This window comes from Chelonoidis abingdonii, chromosome 22, assembly GCF_003597395.2.
Source record: "Chelonoidis abingdonii isolate Lonesome George chromosome 22, CheloAbing_2.0, whole genome shotgun sequence".
In the NCBI taxonomy this organism is placed as follows: Eukaryota; Metazoa; Chordata; order Testudines; family Testudinidae; genus Chelonoidis; species Chelonoidis abingdonii.
In genome coordinates, this window is record NC_133790.1 from 19,067,221 (window position 1) to 19,088,074 (window position 20,854).

General features: G+C 38.7%; 1 protein-coding gene across 3 annotated transcripts in view; it reads right to left on the bottom strand.

Moving 5' to 3' along the window:
* The window catches only part of PI4KA (phosphatidylinositol 4-kinase alpha), a 94,742-nt gene that overhangs the window by 73,199 nt on the left and 689 nt on the right, over nt 1-20,854 (bottom strand). For 2 of the 3 annotated variants that reach the window (XM_032764720.2, XM_032764719.2), the window contains exons 2-13: nt 16,196-16,312; nt 14,903-14,996; nt 11,119-11,207; nt 10,521-10,593; nt 9,861-10,120; nt 9,040-9,106; nt 6,716-6,864; nt 5,943-6,008; nt 3,686-3,782; nt 3,095-3,286; nt 1,743-1,843; nt 476-605 (exon numbers count right to left, since the gene is read on the bottom strand). In XM_032764720.2, coding sequence (XP_032620611.1) covers nt 476-605; nt 1,743-1,843; nt 3,095-3,286; nt 3,686-3,782; nt 5,943-6,008; nt 6,716-6,864; nt 9,040-9,106; nt 9,861-10,120; nt 10,521-10,593; nt 11,119-11,207; nt 14,903-14,996; nt 16,196-16,312 — 1,435 coding nt within the window. Of the gene's footprint in view, nt 1-475; nt 606-1,742; nt 1,844-3,094; nt 3,287-3,685; nt 3,783-5,942; nt 6,009-6,715; nt 6,865-9,039; nt 9,107-9,860; nt 10,121-10,520; nt 10,594-11,118; nt 11,208-14,902; nt 14,997-16,195; nt 16,313-20,854 lie in introns of those variants that run through there. The other variant, XM_032764721.2, reaches the window with a different exon arrangement.

Below are 20,854 nucleotides of genomic sequence, written 5' to 3' on the forward strand. Positions count from 1 at the left end.
AGGTAACAATGAAACAACTTTAACTGAGACACTTTAAGTGAGGATTTACTGTATATACTCACCCACACACACGCTACAAATTTAACACCTTGATACCACTGTGGGTCAGAGGGGACACTAACTGTTTTAAGAGAATGAAAGTTACTGAAATTATGACAGAATTAAGCAAAACTGACTTTGCAGGGTTGAGAGAGTAGGATGCAACAGACTTGGTTATTTCTGTATGGTTATTGCTAGCTCTATGACATCAGGGTGTATTTTTGCATGATTTGATTTTTTTTTTTTTTTTTTGCATTCCCTCTCTTCCTCCAAGAGGAAACAAATAAACCCAACCCACAAATAAATAACTTGGTAGAAAATGAAAAAACCTTTAAGTAAGTTGTAATAATAAAAGGAAATTTAAGAGCAAATTAGTGTTGTTTGTGGACCACCACATGACTGGACCATAGACGGAGTTAATATTGCTTTCATTTACCTGTGTGATACTGGCTGTGGTACTTGTAAAGTTTCACTAGCACTGGGGAAGGAATAACGAGGAAGTCCCTCAAAGACGGAGTGACAGAATGAACCACAACAGGGAACCTCTCACACAAACGACCTAGACCCTAGAAGAAAAGAATTCACGCATTAGAACTTCTAACTTTCTTGCTGTATAATTTAAACTGTGCGCTCACGGCTTTTCTTAAAAAAAAAATCACTGCTGAGGGACTTGTACTCCAGTGAAAGAAGGTTCCAAACTTCTGATCTAAAGGATCACTCTGACAGCATGACAAGTAAGCAATTTCTTGCTCTTTTCTTCCCAGGGGTTTTGCAGAAGATAGCATCTAGTATAGCAAATGAACAGGCTTCCCTGGAAGCGGAGTTATGGGATAAACGCATTTTAAAGAGCCCTGAAGAGTAACATGTCTTTCCTATTCTGGTTCTGATTACAGAAAGACAACTGTGGACTGGTTTTGCAAAGTGGGTAAGCTTCCAACTAGAATGAGGCTGGTAACACCATATTCCTTTTTCCCTTTTAAAAATGATTTTTCTACTCCAGGATAATACCACATTGATAATCCTAAAGGATCATGTACATTTATCAACAGATCATGTGCAAGTTTCTGCACACTAACCTGCCAATATAAATCAACCCTGACCTGAAAAGAGATCACCACAGCAATGAGAAGGCAGATCAATCTCCAGGACTTTTTCCATAGTGCCCTCTGCACAGACTGCCAACAAAGAGGTTAATTAGTTCCAAATGCGGCAGGGCCTTTGTGAATGGGACACCTCACCTTCTAGGCTGGTTTGCATCCTATTTAATTAATTCCACACAGGATACTGAAGCATCATCAGATGGTCTCAGGTTTTGACCATTACCAACCTGTGTTGGATTTCAACTGGTAAACAAGAGGTGAAAGGTTTCGTATCTTAACTAATCCCAGGAAACACCCAATCCCACTACATTTTTTTTAATTGGTCAGGTAAAGCAAAGTATGAACCCAGGGTTGACAGAAATAAATGGCTGGTACAATAACCTGTTGACTGCACCTCACAAAGAAAATCTGAGCTAAGTAGATTCTGGGAAGCACCACTTCACTGTGGTTTCAAGCCCCTAAAATGAAGGTGTAGAGGACACTGGAAGTAGTAATATAACCAGATGATGAGAAAACTGTTAAATTAGTCTGTAAACCCCCAAGCAATTTTACTAAATGATTGCTGAAAACAAAATACTCCTTTTCAATCCTTTAAAGACAGACCTGCAAGCAGCAGATCAGCAGTGGCAAGTGAGCAATGATGACTTTGCTGGAGGTCTTGGACTGCAGCTTTTCCGACAGCTTGATGCACAGGTTTTCTGCACCTTTGTTCCAAAAGAAGGAAATCAATAACAGATCTGAAGAATGTATGTGAATTTATTAGCCTAGCTAGTATCATGGGCTTACTGAAGACCATAGAACAGGTAGGGAATTTGCTGGATCCACCTATTCCAGAGTGCAGAGATGCCAAATAATTTGAGTTTTACAGAATGTTATCCATGGTGTTTCAATTTGGTTGGCTTGAATGGTTTAGGAGTCTTTAAAACTTGGTTGGTAACATTTTGGTGAAAAGTCTGGGAATCTTATTAATATCTGCAATAGACAGTTCTTTCAGATATTCTGAACTAAGATAGCTACAGGTCTCAGACAGCTTGAGTTTTGTTTGTTTTTTTATTTGATAGCCACCTACAGGTATTTAAAATATTTAAACATTTAATAGATCAGTGAGTAGAAGTTTAAATTTAAAAAAAGGAGGAAAATGTAGGTAAATATCAGGACAAGCTTCCCGACAACGATATCTACGAAAAAGCGGAAGCATCTTTTTGAGACATTCGTGGACTGGATGAACTAATGGGCCTTTTCCACATGATTACTATCAGTAATTTTGCAAGATTTTTAGACGATCTTGCATGTCCATGCCTATATTTCTGATACTGTAAAGTTATATTTAAAGCAATATATGCAGGATGTATGAGATTTAATGCAAATATCACTTTTAGGGGGATCTTTTCACTCAAGTCAGAGTATCTCACTTAACATAAACATAGTATGACCTTAGTCAGGAAAACATCCCTATTCAGGAAAACACTTTCCTACTTTAAAAGCACATGGTTAGGTGGTTTCCTGAACAAGGTCTATATTAAAGAGATATTCAGAATGATTTATAGCAACTACAATTAACAGATTCTGCATTATGGAGATGTCAAAGCCTCTCTGTAGGCAAGGATGAATTTAGATTTGCACTTCATGGTGCAACAACATAGTGCATTCTCCCCAAATTTACAGAACTTATTCTCCTAATTCAGAAATTTCTCAGAAAATCCTTTAAGTCAGTTAACCAGCTTATGAGTTACAAGCATTTTAAAATGACCCTTGCATTTTTCTGGCAAGGTTGAATTTCTTTGGCTTTCTCTAGCAAAAAAAATTCCTGAAGATTATCATTAAATGTATTTTATGGCAAGCATCATGTAATAGAAATTATCCTTCACCAAATATTGATAATGGAGAATGAGTTGTACAAAACACTTCTGCAAGACAAAAGACATTCTGACAAGACAGAAGCATGTATTTTTCACCTTGCTCATCTTTCACAGCCCACACCATGAGATCCACACAGGCTGCACTAGCCTGGCAACGCAATTTCAGAGGGCTCAGTTCATTGTGTAGCCGATCTACATCATGCAGGATTTTCTGAAGCTCTAACTGGCTGCTGTTGAACTGTTCCAGCACAAAATCATGGATTTCCTTAACAAATGAGTTTGGAAGATCTGCAGGAATAAGAGGGAAAATATATTCTAGCAGAAAGAAAGTAACTGTGCATATACATGAGATCAATCCATTTTTATATTAAATATAAAACGTTCATAAAAGAGTTCTTTCCAAATGAGAAGTAAAATAATTTCATAGCAAAGACCACTGGGAAATTAACAAGTTGCATGCTGATGGTCCCCTCCTCTGGCAGATGTCTACAACAGATTAAATAATTACATTTTATAGGGCAACTTTTATACCAAAGTGCTTCACAAACTGTATAGCATACATTCAGCACCCATGAAACACGGCACCCTTCCCAGCCATTTGGAGCACAGCATTCAATGCACACAGTGCTTTATATTCTCCCCCATCATATTACTTAGTAGAAAGTTATATTAATATAAGTACCGTACCTTTCATGTAGTATAACGTGTCTCTTAACATTTTAAACTGGGCAAGGTAAAGAGGGTCACTGAATGTTTTATAATAGGGATCTGCATTAGGACTTATCTGTAAAGATAAAAAACAGCTGTAAGTTTCAAAAGGAAACGAAACAATGTTTTCCTGTGAAATAGTAACCTCAAGAACAAATAAAACCTCTTATTCAGATCAGGTAACTGTCAGGGCTGGTCTACACTGGGGGGGGAAATCGATCTAAGATACACAGCTTCAGCTACGTGAATAGCGTAGCTGAAGTCGAAGTATCTTAGATCGAGTGAGTTACCTACCGTCCTCACGGCGCAGGATCAACGTCCGCAGCTCCCCCTGTTGACTCCGCTACTGCCATTCGCGTTGGAGGAGTTCCGGAGTCGACAGGAGCTCGTTTGGGGATCGATATATCACGTCTAGATGAGACGCGATATATCGATCCCCAAGAAATCGATTGCTACCCGCCGATATGGGCGGTAGTGAAGACGTACCCTAATTTTCTATATTAGAGATGTAACTGTGATAACTGGTACTGTTTATATTATAATCACACACCACACGGAAAGGGTTTTGGTTTTTTTGGCTTCACAGTGAATCAGGATGCCAGCTATACCTGTTCAATGCATTAAATAGTACTTAGCTATCCCATCTATTTAAACACCACATACTGTAACAAAATTCTCCATCTAATGAGAGAATCCAAAATCATTTTTAATTGGAAAAGCAGGAACGGAGACCATAGTTGTTTCCATCAAAACCTACGTTTTGCACTAGCAAGAAAGGCTGTTGACAAGAGCATAGTTCTTTTCCACAGATGAAAAAATACGAGTCTGCTATAGCTCTGAATATACACTCAGCTCAGAACAGCTCTATGTCTAAAATTTCTGAGACCACTAGAGGTGATGTTGATAGAGGATGTTGGGCAATTGTAAACAGTGTGGGCAATCATCTAGCCCCATAAAGACTTGTATTCCATGCAAAATATGTTCATTGAAAGTAGTCATTCACTGGGTCAGAAGCAGCTAAACTTGAAGGAGGACATCTTGAAAAACACAATAATCAAAAACTTCCAAGCCGAAAACAGTGAAGAGCAAACGAAGGGCAACACATTTTTGTTTTGTTTGGGAACTGAGAATGAAATACTCAATGGGAATTAAATTAAAGGCCTTTACCTAAATTATACCTTAAAAAAAAAAAAAAAAAAGAAGCTTTTAATTTACTCTATTTAGGAAGCATTAACAGGCTTACACATCCTTTCCATGTAAACAAAGCAGAAACAAAGCAATAATTACAATGGTGAAGTTTTTTTTTTAAAGAGACATTATAAAGTATTATAATCGGCAGCTCTCTCTATTTAACAGGGTATTACTATATTATAGGATGAGCGTGATTACTGCAACTATGACATAATTTCTAGTGATTTTATTAAACTTGAATGACATAACTGATTATGTATAATCTGACATCCGCCAAATGTTAATAAAACAAAAAAATGGACAGGTGTGCTGGAATTTCCTCCCCCGCCCTCAGATGAAAATACTTTGCCTGGGTACTGAATAAATGATATCCAAATATCTAAGTATCTTAGTCTGTTTTGCTGGGTACATAATTGTTGCATTAATTATTCCATTACTATCATCTCCCATATTTGTTAACCATTCTTCTACAGGTGGACTACTTTTCTTTTTCAAGTGAGAAGCTATGAGCAGCCTAGCAGCTACTAGCAGATGGGAGATTAATAATTTGTTTTCTTTTGTGTGACCACTTCAACTGCAAAGCCCCAGGAGGATTAACAAGGGATCATTTGGTAATACATATCCAACAATTTGTGATATGTGGTTACAAAATGCATCTCAATACTCTCTAATGACTGGACAAGTCCACCACATATGCATAAAATCTCTTTCCAAAGAATTTTAATAACTAGCTTCATATTCTCCATGCTGAAGTACTTAGGATGCCAATGCTGCAGGGGAATGTGTGTTTAAAAACAAATATATCCACAGATTTCTCATAAGTTAAGGGAAATATTTCTACTGGTCTTAGGCTCTGAAAAAACTAAATTCTTATCAATCAAAAGCAGAAACCAAATATTAGCTGAGTGTCCCATATCACGTCCCTTATTTTTATTCATTTTATTTTTAGTCATCTCTTACCTTTGATTTCACAATAGTTAGGACTTTAAAAACCACGTGGGATTCTTTCTAAACATTTCAAATGGTAAATTAAATTAAGACATACCTCTGCAACTTCATCTACAACTGCATCTAAATTTTTGAGAACAGAATCCCCAACAATCTGTTTCACCTACACAGAAAATAGGAGTTTGGTGTTATCATTGGCATTATCTTGGTAGAGAGTTTGTTTTACAGTAACAATTTAGGCTGGCCAAAGAAAGCACTCAATCATTTGAATATTAAACATCAGACTAAATTAAAGCAGCAAAAAGTTATATAGTAATTTCTATTATCATCCTCTGTATTATCATGGTGCACAAAGGCCCTGAGCAATTACACAGGATGTGCCCAGAAGAGCCACCAGTTTCTGTCATCAGATGTAGTCCCAATAAACCATCCCCACTAGAAAATGGCACTGTTCTCAAGTTACATCAGATTCATTTGCCTGTGAGGTGCAAACAAGATGGCTTTGCCAATTCCAAACATTTCAATACTAACTTTATTACTTTAAATTACTAACATTCATGAGCAATATTAATCAACAATATTAATCATTAAGCCCTGATGTTAATAATAGCATAGAAAAAATATCCTTCTATTTATATGCTAAGGTAAACACAACATGGACACAACTTGTATATATACACATTTTTTATATTATATATATATACACACACACACACACCTTACATTGCCTAATTACACAAGGCACCTCCTCTTATACACCCGAAAGCTGCTCACTCTGCAGCTTACACAAAATACCCTCAACTGCTGTGTCTAAAATGAGCACATAGAACCCAGACCTTAATGTAATCTTTAAATCAGCTCATACTGTACCATGAGCAGCAGCTGGCGGAGCATTTCCAGTGGAATATCAAATTCCTTGTTACTAATACCATTAAAGAGAGGAGAAACTGAGAAGCTAGAGCTGATTGTAGAGAAGTAATAATCAGGGTCCAATGCACTCCCATCAGGTAGGTAGGACCCTGCAGACAAGAACACAACAACATTCAGTGATTCAAAATGTTGATTGTGTTCTTTGTTAAATGTGAAGGAAGACTTTGGGGCAAACTATGAAAAAAAAAAGGGTATTTTGATCTTAACTTTCAATACGATAACGGTCTATCCCTGATAAACCAAGAAGGGCTTAATCCAGTTCCCACTGAAGATGGATATCAATTATTATAGTTGTTATAGATTACATTACATTATAGATGAATCAAACTAGACCAACAGATTCAGACATTTGATACATACAAGGTTAGAGAAGAAATTCTGTTAAAAATATTTGCATTCATTTTGTAAATAGCATTGAGTAGGACTTTTGCTCAACTTCTGCAGTATGTTTACTTCAAAAAACCCTCTGTGCACATGATTTTGGAAGGAAATGTAGAAATACTGGCTAACAAATTAATGAGAAAATCTTGCAAAGCTACTTAAGTTTAAAGTTACACTATACCTTCCATCTTACATAGAAACCAAGATACTGTTACAATTTGAAGGTACAAGAGAAATCAATATATAGTTTTAATACTAGAGTACGTTGGTCATCAAGAAGCCACGTATGAACTTTTGGCACTCCATTTCCTTTCTGGCATCACAATCTTGCTTTTTGTAACTCCTCAGCTGTGTGAGTTAATAGAGTGCTTTTCTTGTGATTAACAGACCTTCAAAATGTATTATTTACTGATGAACTAAAAGTAATTTTTGTCCAACTCCTGTGTCTTGGATAGAATAAAAACAAAGGCTATCAATTCTCTTGCATCAGAAAGTAAGACTATTACAAACTCGGGTCAGAAAAAACACAAGCAAGTGTGTAATTGTCCAGGTGCATTATGGGGGATAATGTAAGGTTTATCTGCCTTTGAAGCATTTGACAGAAGCTAGTGCTGAAAGCAAAATACCTAAGTAGAGGGATTATTGGTCTGTTCCAGTATTTTAGTTCCTGTGGTTCAGAAAGGGAGCCCCTAAGAAATTCCACATACATATAGCCCAAACCACAGTGTGCCCCATTCATCTACATTTTTCATTAACAGCATAAGAGAAGAATTCTCTTACTCCCCCTTTCTTTTTTTTTTTTTTTTTTCAGTCCAAACGTGAATACCTGAGCTGAAGAGGTGTAGGTGGGTATGATGGGTTGTACAGCCTGACCTAAGACAGGAAGGAAATAAATGAACTGCCCCGTGACCAGGTAATTAGACCAGCCTTCCCCTGAAACCCCTGTCTAAACTACTGATCCTGAAGGGAGAGTCCTCCAGAAATAATTAATAGGAAGGATAGATAGGAAATAAAAGGGAGAAGACAAACTTAAGCCCCAGTTGCCCAGGAAAGGGAGATCATCATTCAGTCAAAGGCTGGGAACAGCCCAAGCAATAAGGTCCCCAAAAGGGCTAAACAAAGACAAAAGACAAAGACAGACCCAATAAGTACAGAGCTCACTCTCCTCCTGCTTCATCAAGGGTATCAATTTCTTTTTCAGCTCTCCAAGTGGCCCACTCACCTCATTCACAGCTGGAATTTTACCACTTGATTTCAGTATCCATAGCAATGAGTACATACATGAGTCAATGAGTCAGTATAGACTTTCAAGATCTCCCTTTTGTGAGTTTTAACTTTGACTTTTCCATGACAGTTCACAATTTTGGCACACCAAAAGTAAGACTTCCTATAACCTACACATACTACATTTATTTCAAGTATGGTGCGTTACTTTGGGCTTAGACAACTTGCCATCAAGCAGGATTCAAGATTCCAATCCTCAGTCTGCCATTTTAGCTGTACAGTGAAGTACAATATAAAACATTTGTTATGTAAAGTTATTCTGCCTAATCTTCTAAACTATGTTTTGCCCCAGTGTGATTAAGCTCTCTAGGACTAGGCATAGACTGCTTAGCAGTCAGAAAATGTGTCTCTTGGAAGCTAGACAAAAAAAAATTGTTGTTGGAAACCACTATTGCTGGAAATAAAGATTATCCAATAACTTGTTAATGCAAAATGTATCAGAACTCTACCACATACATGCCAAAGAATTACTACCAGCAACCCTGAAGACAGAGAATGCACAGATGTTTGAGTTCCCTAGCCTTCCTATTGGTAAAAAGAGTGACAAAAAACACACTGCTCTTTGGCAAAATAGTAAAGACTGGAAGCTGAAGGTTTACCTTCAAAGTAATGAATGGCAGATCCTCCAGGGGAGCTGGGAGGGGGAATTCCACGTTCAGGACTGACCTGAAAAAACAAGACAATAGTTGCATTTTATTATTAAAGGCCAGTGAAGCCTTGAGAAATTAAGATTATATGGACTCAAATATATTTTCTCTTTTAAAAAATGCATATTATCATTAACATAACCAGAAAGACGCTGATGAGCTCCAAACTCTTACTGAAGTCAATGGGAGTTTTGAGTGTTTAGTAATTCTCAAGATCAGGCTTGAGTCAGGCCACAACTTCAGATACAAAGGGGCACTGATGAAGAAGAGAGTGAGTGTCCTGGTTAATGGAATGCAGTAGTTATCAAATTCCTGGGGTATATGCCCAACTCTGCTAATACCTCATTCTGTGATTCTGGGCAGGTCATCCGGAGGGGGTGCACACTTACAACTCCTACTGAAGCCAAAGGGCATTGTCAATGCTCATCACCTCTAAAAACTCAAGCTGTTAACTTCTCTGCCTAACTTTCCCATCTGTTAAACAGGTATGCATTATACCTGCTGCACAGAGATAGTGTGAGGCTTAATGATTGCAAGTTCTTTGAGATCTTTTAAGTAAAAACTATTAATATGGAGATAGCTAGCTTAACTGTCATCAATTATTCTGTATATCAGGGAGAGCTGAACAACTGAAAAAGAGAGAAAGCTTTGAATCTGTTCAAGCACAGCACTGAATGACTGTCAGTGGACATAATTTTGAGCATCTTTTAATTCCACCAAAGAACAGAAAAGGGCTTAAGCACTGTCTTCATTGTAAAGGTGGCCACACAAACCTGTGAGATGCTGGACACACTGCTGGTCTTTCTCTTTAAGGATCCTTCTTGACAGACAGTGAGCAGAGAGCTGGGAAGAATTGATCTAAAATCATTAAAAGAACGTCTGCGAATTCCTTCAAGTTCTTCCGGGACTCTCAGGGAATGTGGAGGAGCTTTAGGGAAAAGCTTTGAGAGGAGAGACTCTTCTGAATTGCTGTAGCGACCAAATGCTCGTGAAATTCCAATCAGGCACGGGACTGCATATTTGCACAAGTATTCTGGAAAACAAAATTAGGTCATGTATCTTTCTTACTACAGTATACTACTAGCAGCTTATGACTTCCTCTTGCCACCTTTGCTACAAGCTCACTAAAAGCACTGCAGCACAATATACATCACAAAGCCAGACTTGCATTATTAGAGGAAGAAAAGCAAATTTATATCATAAGTCAACATGTATTTTCAGCTTAGCTCAAAATTTACCAAACAGCATACAAACAAAAGACAGAATGCTCTCACCAATTATGGACATTCTGTCATCAATTACAGGATAAATGATGAATGCTAGTTATATAATACACCTTTTAAAAAGAATGGTGGTGAAGGTTAGAGAGCAAGTGAAGTTCAGATGATGCTAAAATAAAGATGCAACATCAATTAAAAAAACTGTTCCAATACCTTTCTCCTGGTTTTGTGGGGACTGGCACATTCCCAGCAGGAACTGCATCACCTGCAGAATTGCCTCTAAAACCTACAACAACCAAGGAAGACAAAAACATTCTTCAGTGAACACTTTAAAATCAGCACATGCCAGATCATTACAGTAAGTCAAATGAAACTTTCAAACATTAATTTTGAACATCACATATTTTAAATTGAATGGGTTTTTGATACTGTATGAAACAAAGATATGTTTCTAACTCATTTAACGAAAGAAGCCTCCTTAACTAAAGTAATATCCTAAATAAACTCGTAAGCATTAGCATTTTGAGAAAGCAATATTTCCAACTCTGGGATAAACACATTAATTGTAAGCCACGTGACATTGTTATGGGCAATGTTTTTGGGCTCAAACCTCAAAAGATATGTGTGAGTAACTTTTGAGCACCAAAGGACTATTCACAGAAGTAAAATTACTCAGCTGCAGTGCTTATGTGATCGCATCCTTTGTGAAGAAAAGCAGCCATGGTATTCTTTATTTTAAACCCTTTTTGAGATAGTTACTTAAGCAACAGACATCTAAGAGTGCACATTGAAAAATTTCAGTGAACTCTACCTGTTCTCTAAGAGTGGCATCCCTATAGGCAACATCTGACAACAAAGTCACCAAGCAGAAGCTGAAGTTTTCTGCAACTGGAAGCATGCCTACAGAAGCGGGGAGGGAAAGGATGGAGAGAGGAGAGATAACATTACAATAGTACATGGGTCAGCCATTTGAAAATAAGAAGTCATATTTTATTATTGTCACAAGAAGTCATAAGGCATCCTTTCAGCAATGCCCATGGCACAGCTAAATCAAGCAAGTCAATGGATGACATACAATTGACATACAAATGAAGATTTAAATCATACCCTTTAGCCAGTAATTAGTGAAAAACAAGAGAAAAATGTTGCTTTAGAGGGAATAATAAATATTCCTTGTTTCATATACAAGCCATGGTAGAAGACAAAGACTGAAAATAAAGTAATCATTTGGCATCAACATTCAGACAATGAACAAATTCCAGTGTTGAAAGAAAGCGAGAAAGAAAGGCATACTGATTCCAAGTCTGAGAACTAATGAGAGATGCAATAAAGAAAAAGGAGTAAGCGCAACAGAAGCAGAAAGATTTGCTAATATGGAATAGTCACTACTGCAGCAACCTATAAAGCTAGCATATCTGTTTCAGAAAAACCAGTGTCTTCCCAACATGCGGGAGAAACCCTATTGTTTAATAACCATAAGGGCTGCAGGATCAAGCCCTAGGACAGGACTGACATAGGCTGCAAGGAAGGATATGCTGATGAGTAACAACTTAACTACCACATTATACCCTGACAGGTTATCCACTGGTGACAGTAATGGACTGGAGCGCAGACAAGACAACAGCATCATTGTCCAGGAGAGCTGGCTGTATTTTAAAGAATCCTTATTGAGGTTGCAGGAACAAACCATCCAGATGTGTAGAAAGAATAGTAAATATGGCAGGCGACCACCTTGGCTTAAAAGTGAAATTCTTCTGATCTTAAACACAAAAAAGCAGCTTATAAGAAGTGGAAGCTTGGACAAATGACCAGGGAGGAGTATAAAAATATTGTTCAGGCATGCAGGAATGAAATCAGGAAGGTCAAATCACAACTGGATGTTAAGAGTAACAAGAAGGGTTTCTACAGGTATGTTAGCAACGAAGTGGTGGTCAGGGAAAGTGTGGGCGCCTTACTGAATGGGGGAGGCAACCAAGTGACAAAGGATGTGGAAAAAGCTAATGTACTCAATGCTTTTTTGGCCCCTTCTTCACGAACAAGGTCAGCTCCCAGACTGCTGCACTGGGCAGCACAGCATGAGGAGGAGGTGACCAGCCCTCTGTGGAGAAAGAAGTGGTTCACGACTATTTAGAAAAGCTGGATGAGCACAAGTCCATGGGGCCGGATGCACTGCATCCAAGAGTGGTAAAGGAGTTGGCGGATGTGACTGCAGAGCCACTGGCCATTATCTCTGAAAACTCATGGCGATCAGGGGAGGTCCCGGATGACTGGAAAAAGGCTAATGTAGAGCCCATCTTTAAAAAAGGGAAGAAGGAGGATCCAGGGAACTACAGGCCAGTCAGCCTCACTTCAGTCCCTTGAAAAATCAAGGAATCAAATTCTGAAGCACTTTTGAGGAGAGGAAAGTGATCAGGAACAGTCAGCATGGATTCACCAAGGGCAAGTCATGCCTGACTAACTGCCTTCTATGATGAGATATCTGGCTCTGCAGATGAAAGGAAAGCAGTGGATGTGTTATTCCTTGACTTTAGCAAAGCTTTTGATATGGTCTCCCACAGTATTCTTGCCAGCAAGTTAAACTAGTATAGGCTGGATGAAGGGACTATAAGGTGGATAGAAAGCTGGCTAGATTGTCAGGCTCAACGGGCAGTGATCAATGGCTCCATGTCTAGTTGGCAGCTGGTATCAAGTGGAGTGCCCCAAGGGTCAGTTTTGTTCAATATCTTCATTAATGATCTGCAAGATGGTGTGCATTGTACCCTCAGCAAGTTTGCACATGACACTAAACTTGGAGGAGCGGTAGATACGCTGGAGGGTGGGGACAGGATACAGAGAGACCTAGACAAATCAGAGGACTGGGCCAAAAGAAATCTGATGAGGTTCAACAAGGACAAGTGCAGAGTCCTGCACTTAGGACGAAAGAATCCCATGCACTGCTACAGACTAGGGACTAAGTAACTAGGCAGCAGTTCTGCAGAAAAGGACCTAGGGGTTACAGTGGACGAGAAGCTGGATATGAGTAGACAACATGCCCTTGTTGCCAAGAAGGTTAACAGCATTTTGGGCTGTACAAGTAGGAGCATTGCCAGCAGTTCGAGGGACATGATCATTCCCCTCTATTTGGCATTGGTGAGGCCTCATCTGGAGTACTGTGTCCAGTTTTGGGCCCCACATTGCAAGAAAGATGTGGAAAAATTGGAGAGTCTAGCGGAGGGCAACAAAAATGATTGGGGGCTGGAGCACATGGTTCACGAGGAGAGGCTGAGGGAACTGGGGTTATTTAGTCTGCAGAAGAGAAGAATGGGAGTGGGGAGGTTTATAGCTGCTTTCAACTACCCAAAAGGGAGTTCCAAAGAGGATGGATCTAGACTGTTCTCAGTGGTACCTGATGACAGAATAAGAAGTAAGGGTCTCAAGTTGCAGTGGGGAGGTTTAGATTAGATATTAGGAAAAACTTTTTCACTACGAGGGTGGTGAAGCACTGGAATGGGTTACCTAGGGAGGTGGTGGAATCTCCTTCCTTAGAGGCTTTTAAGGTCTGGCTTGACAAACCTCTGGCTGGGATGATTTAGTTGGAGATTGGTCCTGCTTTGAGCAGGAGGTTGGACTAGACCACCTCCTGAGGTCCCTTCCAACTCTGATATTCCATGATCATTTGAATCTCTTGGACAAAAAAAAAAAACTAACAGCGTTTGAGTAAATGTGACTTTCAGGTGGCAAAGATTTTAATAAAGCACCCCTACCAATCCTTGCTGAAACTAAGTCGAATCTGAAAAGAACCTGAGTAACTCATTCTAAGAGGATTTAAACAGAGAAGGCTAGACATTCTCAGTAGGAGAGGAAAGTACAAAAAGCAGCTGATGTCAGAAAGTTGCAAACTATGAAGTTCAGAGTTGTTCCCTGGTAGGAAAGTGAGATTTGAGAGGAGAGAGAAATCCCTTAAGAAGAACATATCAGACAGGTGGGCTTAGTCTTTCCAGAAGAATGGAAAAATAGGAGTTTCCAGTTTCTATAGCTTTGCTGTGAAAAGGGAAAATCCTAAATATGTCAAGCATAATTTAATACAAACACACAAACACACAAAACAGCTTGCACTCTAATTAGGAGCTTTTTGGAATTTTAAAATACTTTTACAAACATTAGCAAACTAAACCTTACATACCCCCCTACATGGTAGAAAAGTAGTCTCTCTACCATTTTAAAGATAGGTAAGTTAAGACTCCAAGAAGTTAAGTCTTTTACCCAAGTTTGAACAACAAGCCAGTGGCAAAGCTGGGAATAGCACCCAATAATCTTGACCATCACTCTCCGCTCTAGTCATTATACTGTCTCCTAACAACTTAGCCCTGAAGATGTGACTGACTGGTATCAAATTATCTGGAAAGCAGCTAAGCTAACATCAGGAAAGGTGTGAGCAATTCAACTTCCTTTCTGGCCTCTCAAGAAGAATCAATTTTACTGCTGTATCTTTCCAGTACAGGCAGTTATATCAACAGCTAAAAGCACAAGGGAGCTGATCACTTCCCTTCAAACTAAGTTCTGGACTGTGTACAATTTCCCAAGCACATACTCTGAAGAGTAAAACTTAAAACCACCTCTGCCTTTTCGTGCAGTGCTTTCTTCTATCCATTGTACTTTGGGAAGACCTCTCAGAAGCCGGAGAAGATAAGGAACCACACTATCTTTGTGCTGAAAGAGAAAATATTTGTTTGAAATGGAGGATAAAAATTGAGTAACAGTTTCAATGCACATTAGTCATGCAGAGGAAGGGTAAAGTGACTATATATAGAGAACTCAAGCCATCTAACGATTACTTACAGGCTGCCTAAATATCGCATAACGGACTTAATACAGATCAAGTAAATCATGTAACTAGTCCAATGCTATAGATAAAATTGTTCCATCCTTTCAATTACTAAATGAGACAGGTCTATCATGCAATTTGGGGCTGATTATGTGTCTTGATTTTTTGTCTCTAGTATGTTGATTTGAGTCTAACAAGATGCAGAAAATCATTTTTCTAGATTGCTAAAACAGTGGAAACTCCCAAATTCTAATGCCAGCCCTGCCTCTGTTGCATTCCATAGCCTTGAGCAAATCACTTAACCTCTCAGTACAGGTGCTCAGTTTCTTCATGTATAAATTGGGGACAGTACTAACTTCCCTCACAAGGGTGGATTAACACTTGTTTCAATGCTTTGAATACATAAAGCATCATATAAATGCCAAGTTCCATTACAAGTGATGCGGTTTGCCCAATTCTTAGTATTGAGTTCACATCACAAAATTAAAAAACAAAAAAAAAACAGCAAAGCTGTTAATAATATCACATTCATCTAGATCAACCAAGGGGGAGACTAAAACAGAAGTGGCTTATGGCCTGATCCAAAACCCACTGAAGTCAATGAAAAGATTCACATTGAGTTCAATGGATTTTGGATCAGGCACTTAAGGCATCACATCTCCCTCCCTCTAGAGATGACACCACCTTTAGGGCAGACCAAAGCCTTCGCATCAGCTCTCAGAAACATCACGGTTGCCCGTCTCAGAGAGGCCAGACATTTAAGATGAATTTTAGTGAACAACATAAACAGCGTTATATATATAGGTTTTCATCCTAATCCCTCTCATGCATAAAAAGGAAATTATGGGCCTGATTTTCAGGTGTAGATACATGTTCAAACATAATGTGTGTGAAAATTTAAGCAAGCAATTGCACATTACATTTTTGTGCGAACTCTTCTAAATATCAAGTCTAGATAGAGACTATGTCTTATTTCAAGCAAGTAACTGTCATACCTACATTTCATTCACCAACCAACCCCATTTAGAGATTTATTCAAAAGTATTTCAGCTAAAGAAAGTTAAAATGAGGGAGAAAGTTGTACCTGAAGGTCAGACTCAATGAGAAAAATTCCCAAAGCAATCACAGCATCTCTGCGGCGCTCATCTAGTTGGAAAATCCCATGGAAATCCACTGGACACATACATAGTAGCTTCTGTACCTGCAAAAAGAGGGGGGGAAAAAAGGAACATTAGAACACCACATTGAGGAACACATAACGCACACATTAAAACTACGACTGCCAATACTCACAAGTGATCCTATGGCTATCTACACTATGAACTAGCTCACATACACAGACTCGCACTAGTTCAATGAGAAAGCAGAGCCATGGTAGTATGGGCAGCAACAGCAGAGGCATAGCTGAGACGTGCAAAGTACAAACTCACCTGAAACTGCTTCCATTGCCACTGCCCATGCTACCGAAGCTACACTACTATTTATACTTCTGCAAGCTCTCACTGAACTACTTTGAGTATGCAGTGGCCACCACAGGAATGAGACCCCTCGTTTATAATGTAGATATAGCCTAAGAAAACCAAATTAAAAGCCCTGAGTTTTCATTCTTAGAAATCAGAGATGCAAGAGACCTAAAAGGTCATTGTGCCATTCCCCTGCCAAAGTAGCATTCTTCCATACAGTACATTCTCTCATTTTTTAAACATACCAGGCAATGGGGCTTCCACAATTTCCTCTGGGTAACCCCCAGTGCCATCACTAATGTTTTTCAGGGCAGAACACTGTAGTTTACTGCATTAAGTCAATTCAAAGAGTCAATTCCACACCAAATGCCCTTTATTATTCAGCCTTTTAATGAAAATAACCAGGTTCCAGTGGAAGTGAAGAATGATGTTTAGTAAGAAAGGAAAGAATGGATACCAACTGTTCATTTTTACACTTAGTGTAAATTAACAATTTTCTTCTACAAGTGTATAGTCTTTAGGTCTCCAAGAAGTCTTTCCGGAAATCTTGAAACTTTGCATAAACATCATAAAGTATATGAGAGGTCCCAATCCTGCATTCTTTGTGCACTGAAAACTCCGTTCCACTGAATTCACTGGGTTTCTGGATGTACAAGAAATGCACAATAGGTCTATATATTATTATATTTGCTCACCTCCCTTGAATACAGAAATCTTTTCTTAACCATGGGTGGAAGCAGATGTTGTCATTGCTACGGCGATGCTTTCTTCACACACAGTATTTTTAAAGCAAGCAGTATTGTCTAGCTGGGTGGGACAGATTGTTCAAACCCTTGTAACCACGTAACAGAACAAGCTGCCAGAGCTAAGTATTATTCTACCATTACTTTGCCTACTACTGTAGAATCTGCTTTCATATCTACTGAATACACAAGCACAGAATACATCAAATCTCACAGATGTCTGCTTTACACACCGAAAATGGACATTATTTAAAAGGAGAAACATATAAAGGTAAGTCATCATAATGGCCTGACTTTCAAAGGTGCTGAGCACCCACAGATCCTACTGAGGTCAACAGATGCTAGCGAAAAGGGGTGCTCAGTACCTTTGTCTGTCAGGTCACTTCTTACTTAAGTGCCTAACTTTAGGCAGTCAGGTTGAAAAAATGTTGACCAAGTATTTTAATATCCGAAAAGGGGTATTTTCTACTGTAAAAACAGAAAGGAAAGAAGTTATTTTTATTATGAACTATTATATAAGAGTACTCAATATGTCTTACTGGATAAGTGTCTTTGCATTTGCAATTCAGATTTTCAAATCACTGTATCTCATGGTTCTCTGATCCAAACTTCTCTAACACAGAACAGTTTTTAAAAAGGTTCCCAAACAATATGCATTAATTTATAATACAGAAGCATAAAAGCAGTGTCCCCCCAGAATCTTGTGTTGTTCAACATATTGATAAAAAATCTAAAAAAAAAAAAAAAAAAAAAAGGGTGAACAGTGAGGTGGCAAATTTGCAGACGATACAAAATTACTCAAGATCGCAGTCCACTTTGGATTTAGGTAAGACTTACAAAGGGATCTCACAAAACTGGTTGACTGGGTGACAAAATAGCAAATGAAATTCAGTGTTGATAAGTGCAAAGTAATGCACACTGGAAAACACAATCCCAACTATACATATAAAATGATGGGGTCTAAATTTGCCGTTATCAATCCAGAAATATATTGGAGTCATCGTCGATAGTTCTCCGGTAAAATCTGCTCAATGTGCAGTGGCCACCATAAAAGCTTTCTCCACAGCACTCAGGTGTGATGGTTAAGGCTGAGCATTGCTTACTGTTAAAATATTTTACCATATCACATAAATGACATCGTTTTGACTGATGTTATTGAAAGAACACCATAGGTTATTATGTGAAATAAAAAAAAATCCAGTTTATTTTTATGCTCTTTGTTTACTTTTTGCATTTCCCACAATTTAAGGACAACAGAAAATAAATCATTTTCACACACACCCCCCGCCACACACACTGAATTTCACTTTAAGGTTCTTTAGTTGTTATAGTTCTGTTCTCAAGCACTTTGGGGAAATATTTATTTTTATGAAATTTATTTTGGGTCAAAATCGAAGGTGACATTGTCCGGTAAGCACCATCAGTGTAAAGAAAACTGGGGAGGCATGGAATTTACTCCACTGGGCTTGCCGTCTAAGAGCCTGTTCCTGCCAACAGTTAATACCAAGCATATTGCTTAATATTCTGAGTAGTTTACTTAAATGAGAAGTAAGCATTCACATTAGTAAGCTCTGTGCCTGGTAGTCTCAGTATGTTTGGTCTTCTGCATAGAACTATATTGTATGCCGGGGCTCCGATTTATCTTAAGACTTCATAATCACTGATAGGGCCATAGTTTCCGCATGCGCGTGTCAGAAGTGGACAGTTGTATAGAAAGTAGGTATAAATGTAAATTTTTGTTATATTAACAAAGTGCCTGCATTTTAAATAGTATTTTTAAAAGAAGTTAGGCATTGTGTCTTATGACTTCCACCTGGGACTTGTTGTTCATTGTAACAAAATAAGAACGGCCATACTGGGTCAGGCTAATGAATGATTCATTTACCCGTCTCCTGTCTTCCAACAGTGGCCAATGACAAATTCTTCAGAGGGAATGAACAGAACTTGGCAATTTTCCAGTGATCCATCCCCTATCATCCAGTCCCAGTTTCTGGAAGTCAGAAGTTTAGGGAAACTCAAAGCATGAGGTTGCATCCCTGACCATCTTGTCTAATAGCCATTAATGGATCTAATTCCGGGAACCTTAACCATCACAGTACTGCCGATGATCCTACGAACACATCCTATCTACTAACTACATTATTCATAGCATACTGACAATTAATCTTCTGCATCGCATAAAATTGTTCAAACAGTAAAAAAAAGTCGTTATTTTCCTTTATTTTTAGTAATCTTGGGTAGTTAACAACACAACAAATTTATTTACTGATAAATAATCTGACAGCATCTCTTAAAATCAAATAATAATCCTAACCCAGGTTCCCATAAAACACTCTAAATACTGGTGAATCTGCAATGAGAGAACTTTATTTTTAGTTGACTACCACATCAGAGATAGACGTCTTGGTGGTCCGTCAAACAAAATTAATTCTAAAAATGTACAAGAATTGGCTAAGGACAAGTCAGATACTGTTGTTTACATTAATGCAGAATTTTCATTTTGGAAAACTCAACTACCCATTAATTTATGTTTTAGTTCAAACGATTTTATATGCAATAATAATCCAGTAAATTATAACTTCTCATTTTATCATTGTTATGTAGTACAAAACAAAGAGAGCTCCTACGAGCCAACTGTTCTTTGTGAGCAATAAACACCTGCGTTAATGACCTATTCCAGGCCTAACATTCATATATTTAGGCTTTGCTCTCATAGGCTTGCTTTCACTAGACCTTTTTAAACTGATTGCCAATTAACTCAAGGTAAGAAGCCTAACTCAGGCTACGTCTTCACTACCCGCCATATCGGCGGGTAGCAACTGATTACTCGGGGATCGATATATCGCATCTCATCTAGACACGATATATCGATCCCTGAACGCGCTTATATCGATTCCGGAACTCCACCAAGCCCAACGGAGTTGCGGAATCGACAGAGGGAGCCGCGGACATCGATCCCGCGCCGTGAGGATGGTGAGTAATTCGATCTTAGATACTTCGACTTCAGCTATGTTATTCACGTAGCTGAAGTTGCGTATCTAAGATCGATTTTCCCCTGTAGTGTAGACCAGCCCAAAGACATATCCATAGGTCTAAAGTCCTAGACCAAACTGATGCTCCACAGGTACCATGTCCTACTCAGTACCCTTGGGAGACTTCCTATGCCTAGTCTAACTATGCTAAAAAAACCTTTTGCAACAGCACACTTGCCATCAACCTAGCCTTATACATTCCTAGTTCCGCTACATACCAATACCAGGCATTAAAGACACTTTTTTTATAAATTTGACACCATTATAAATGCTGGAAGGAAAGCATGGTTTCGACTGGAGGCTGACAGCTTGTGACCCCTCCCATGTCAGAACCTCATGACGCCCTGTGGGGTTCCGACCCCCAGTTTGAGAACCCCTGTGCTAATTCCCCTTAAAAAACTACGTTCCTTGGGTATCTGGGGAAAACTCTCTCTCAACAAGTCCTCTTCAAAAACAAAACCACTGGGATATTTTGAAAATCTTACTGAACATTCATCAACGTTCA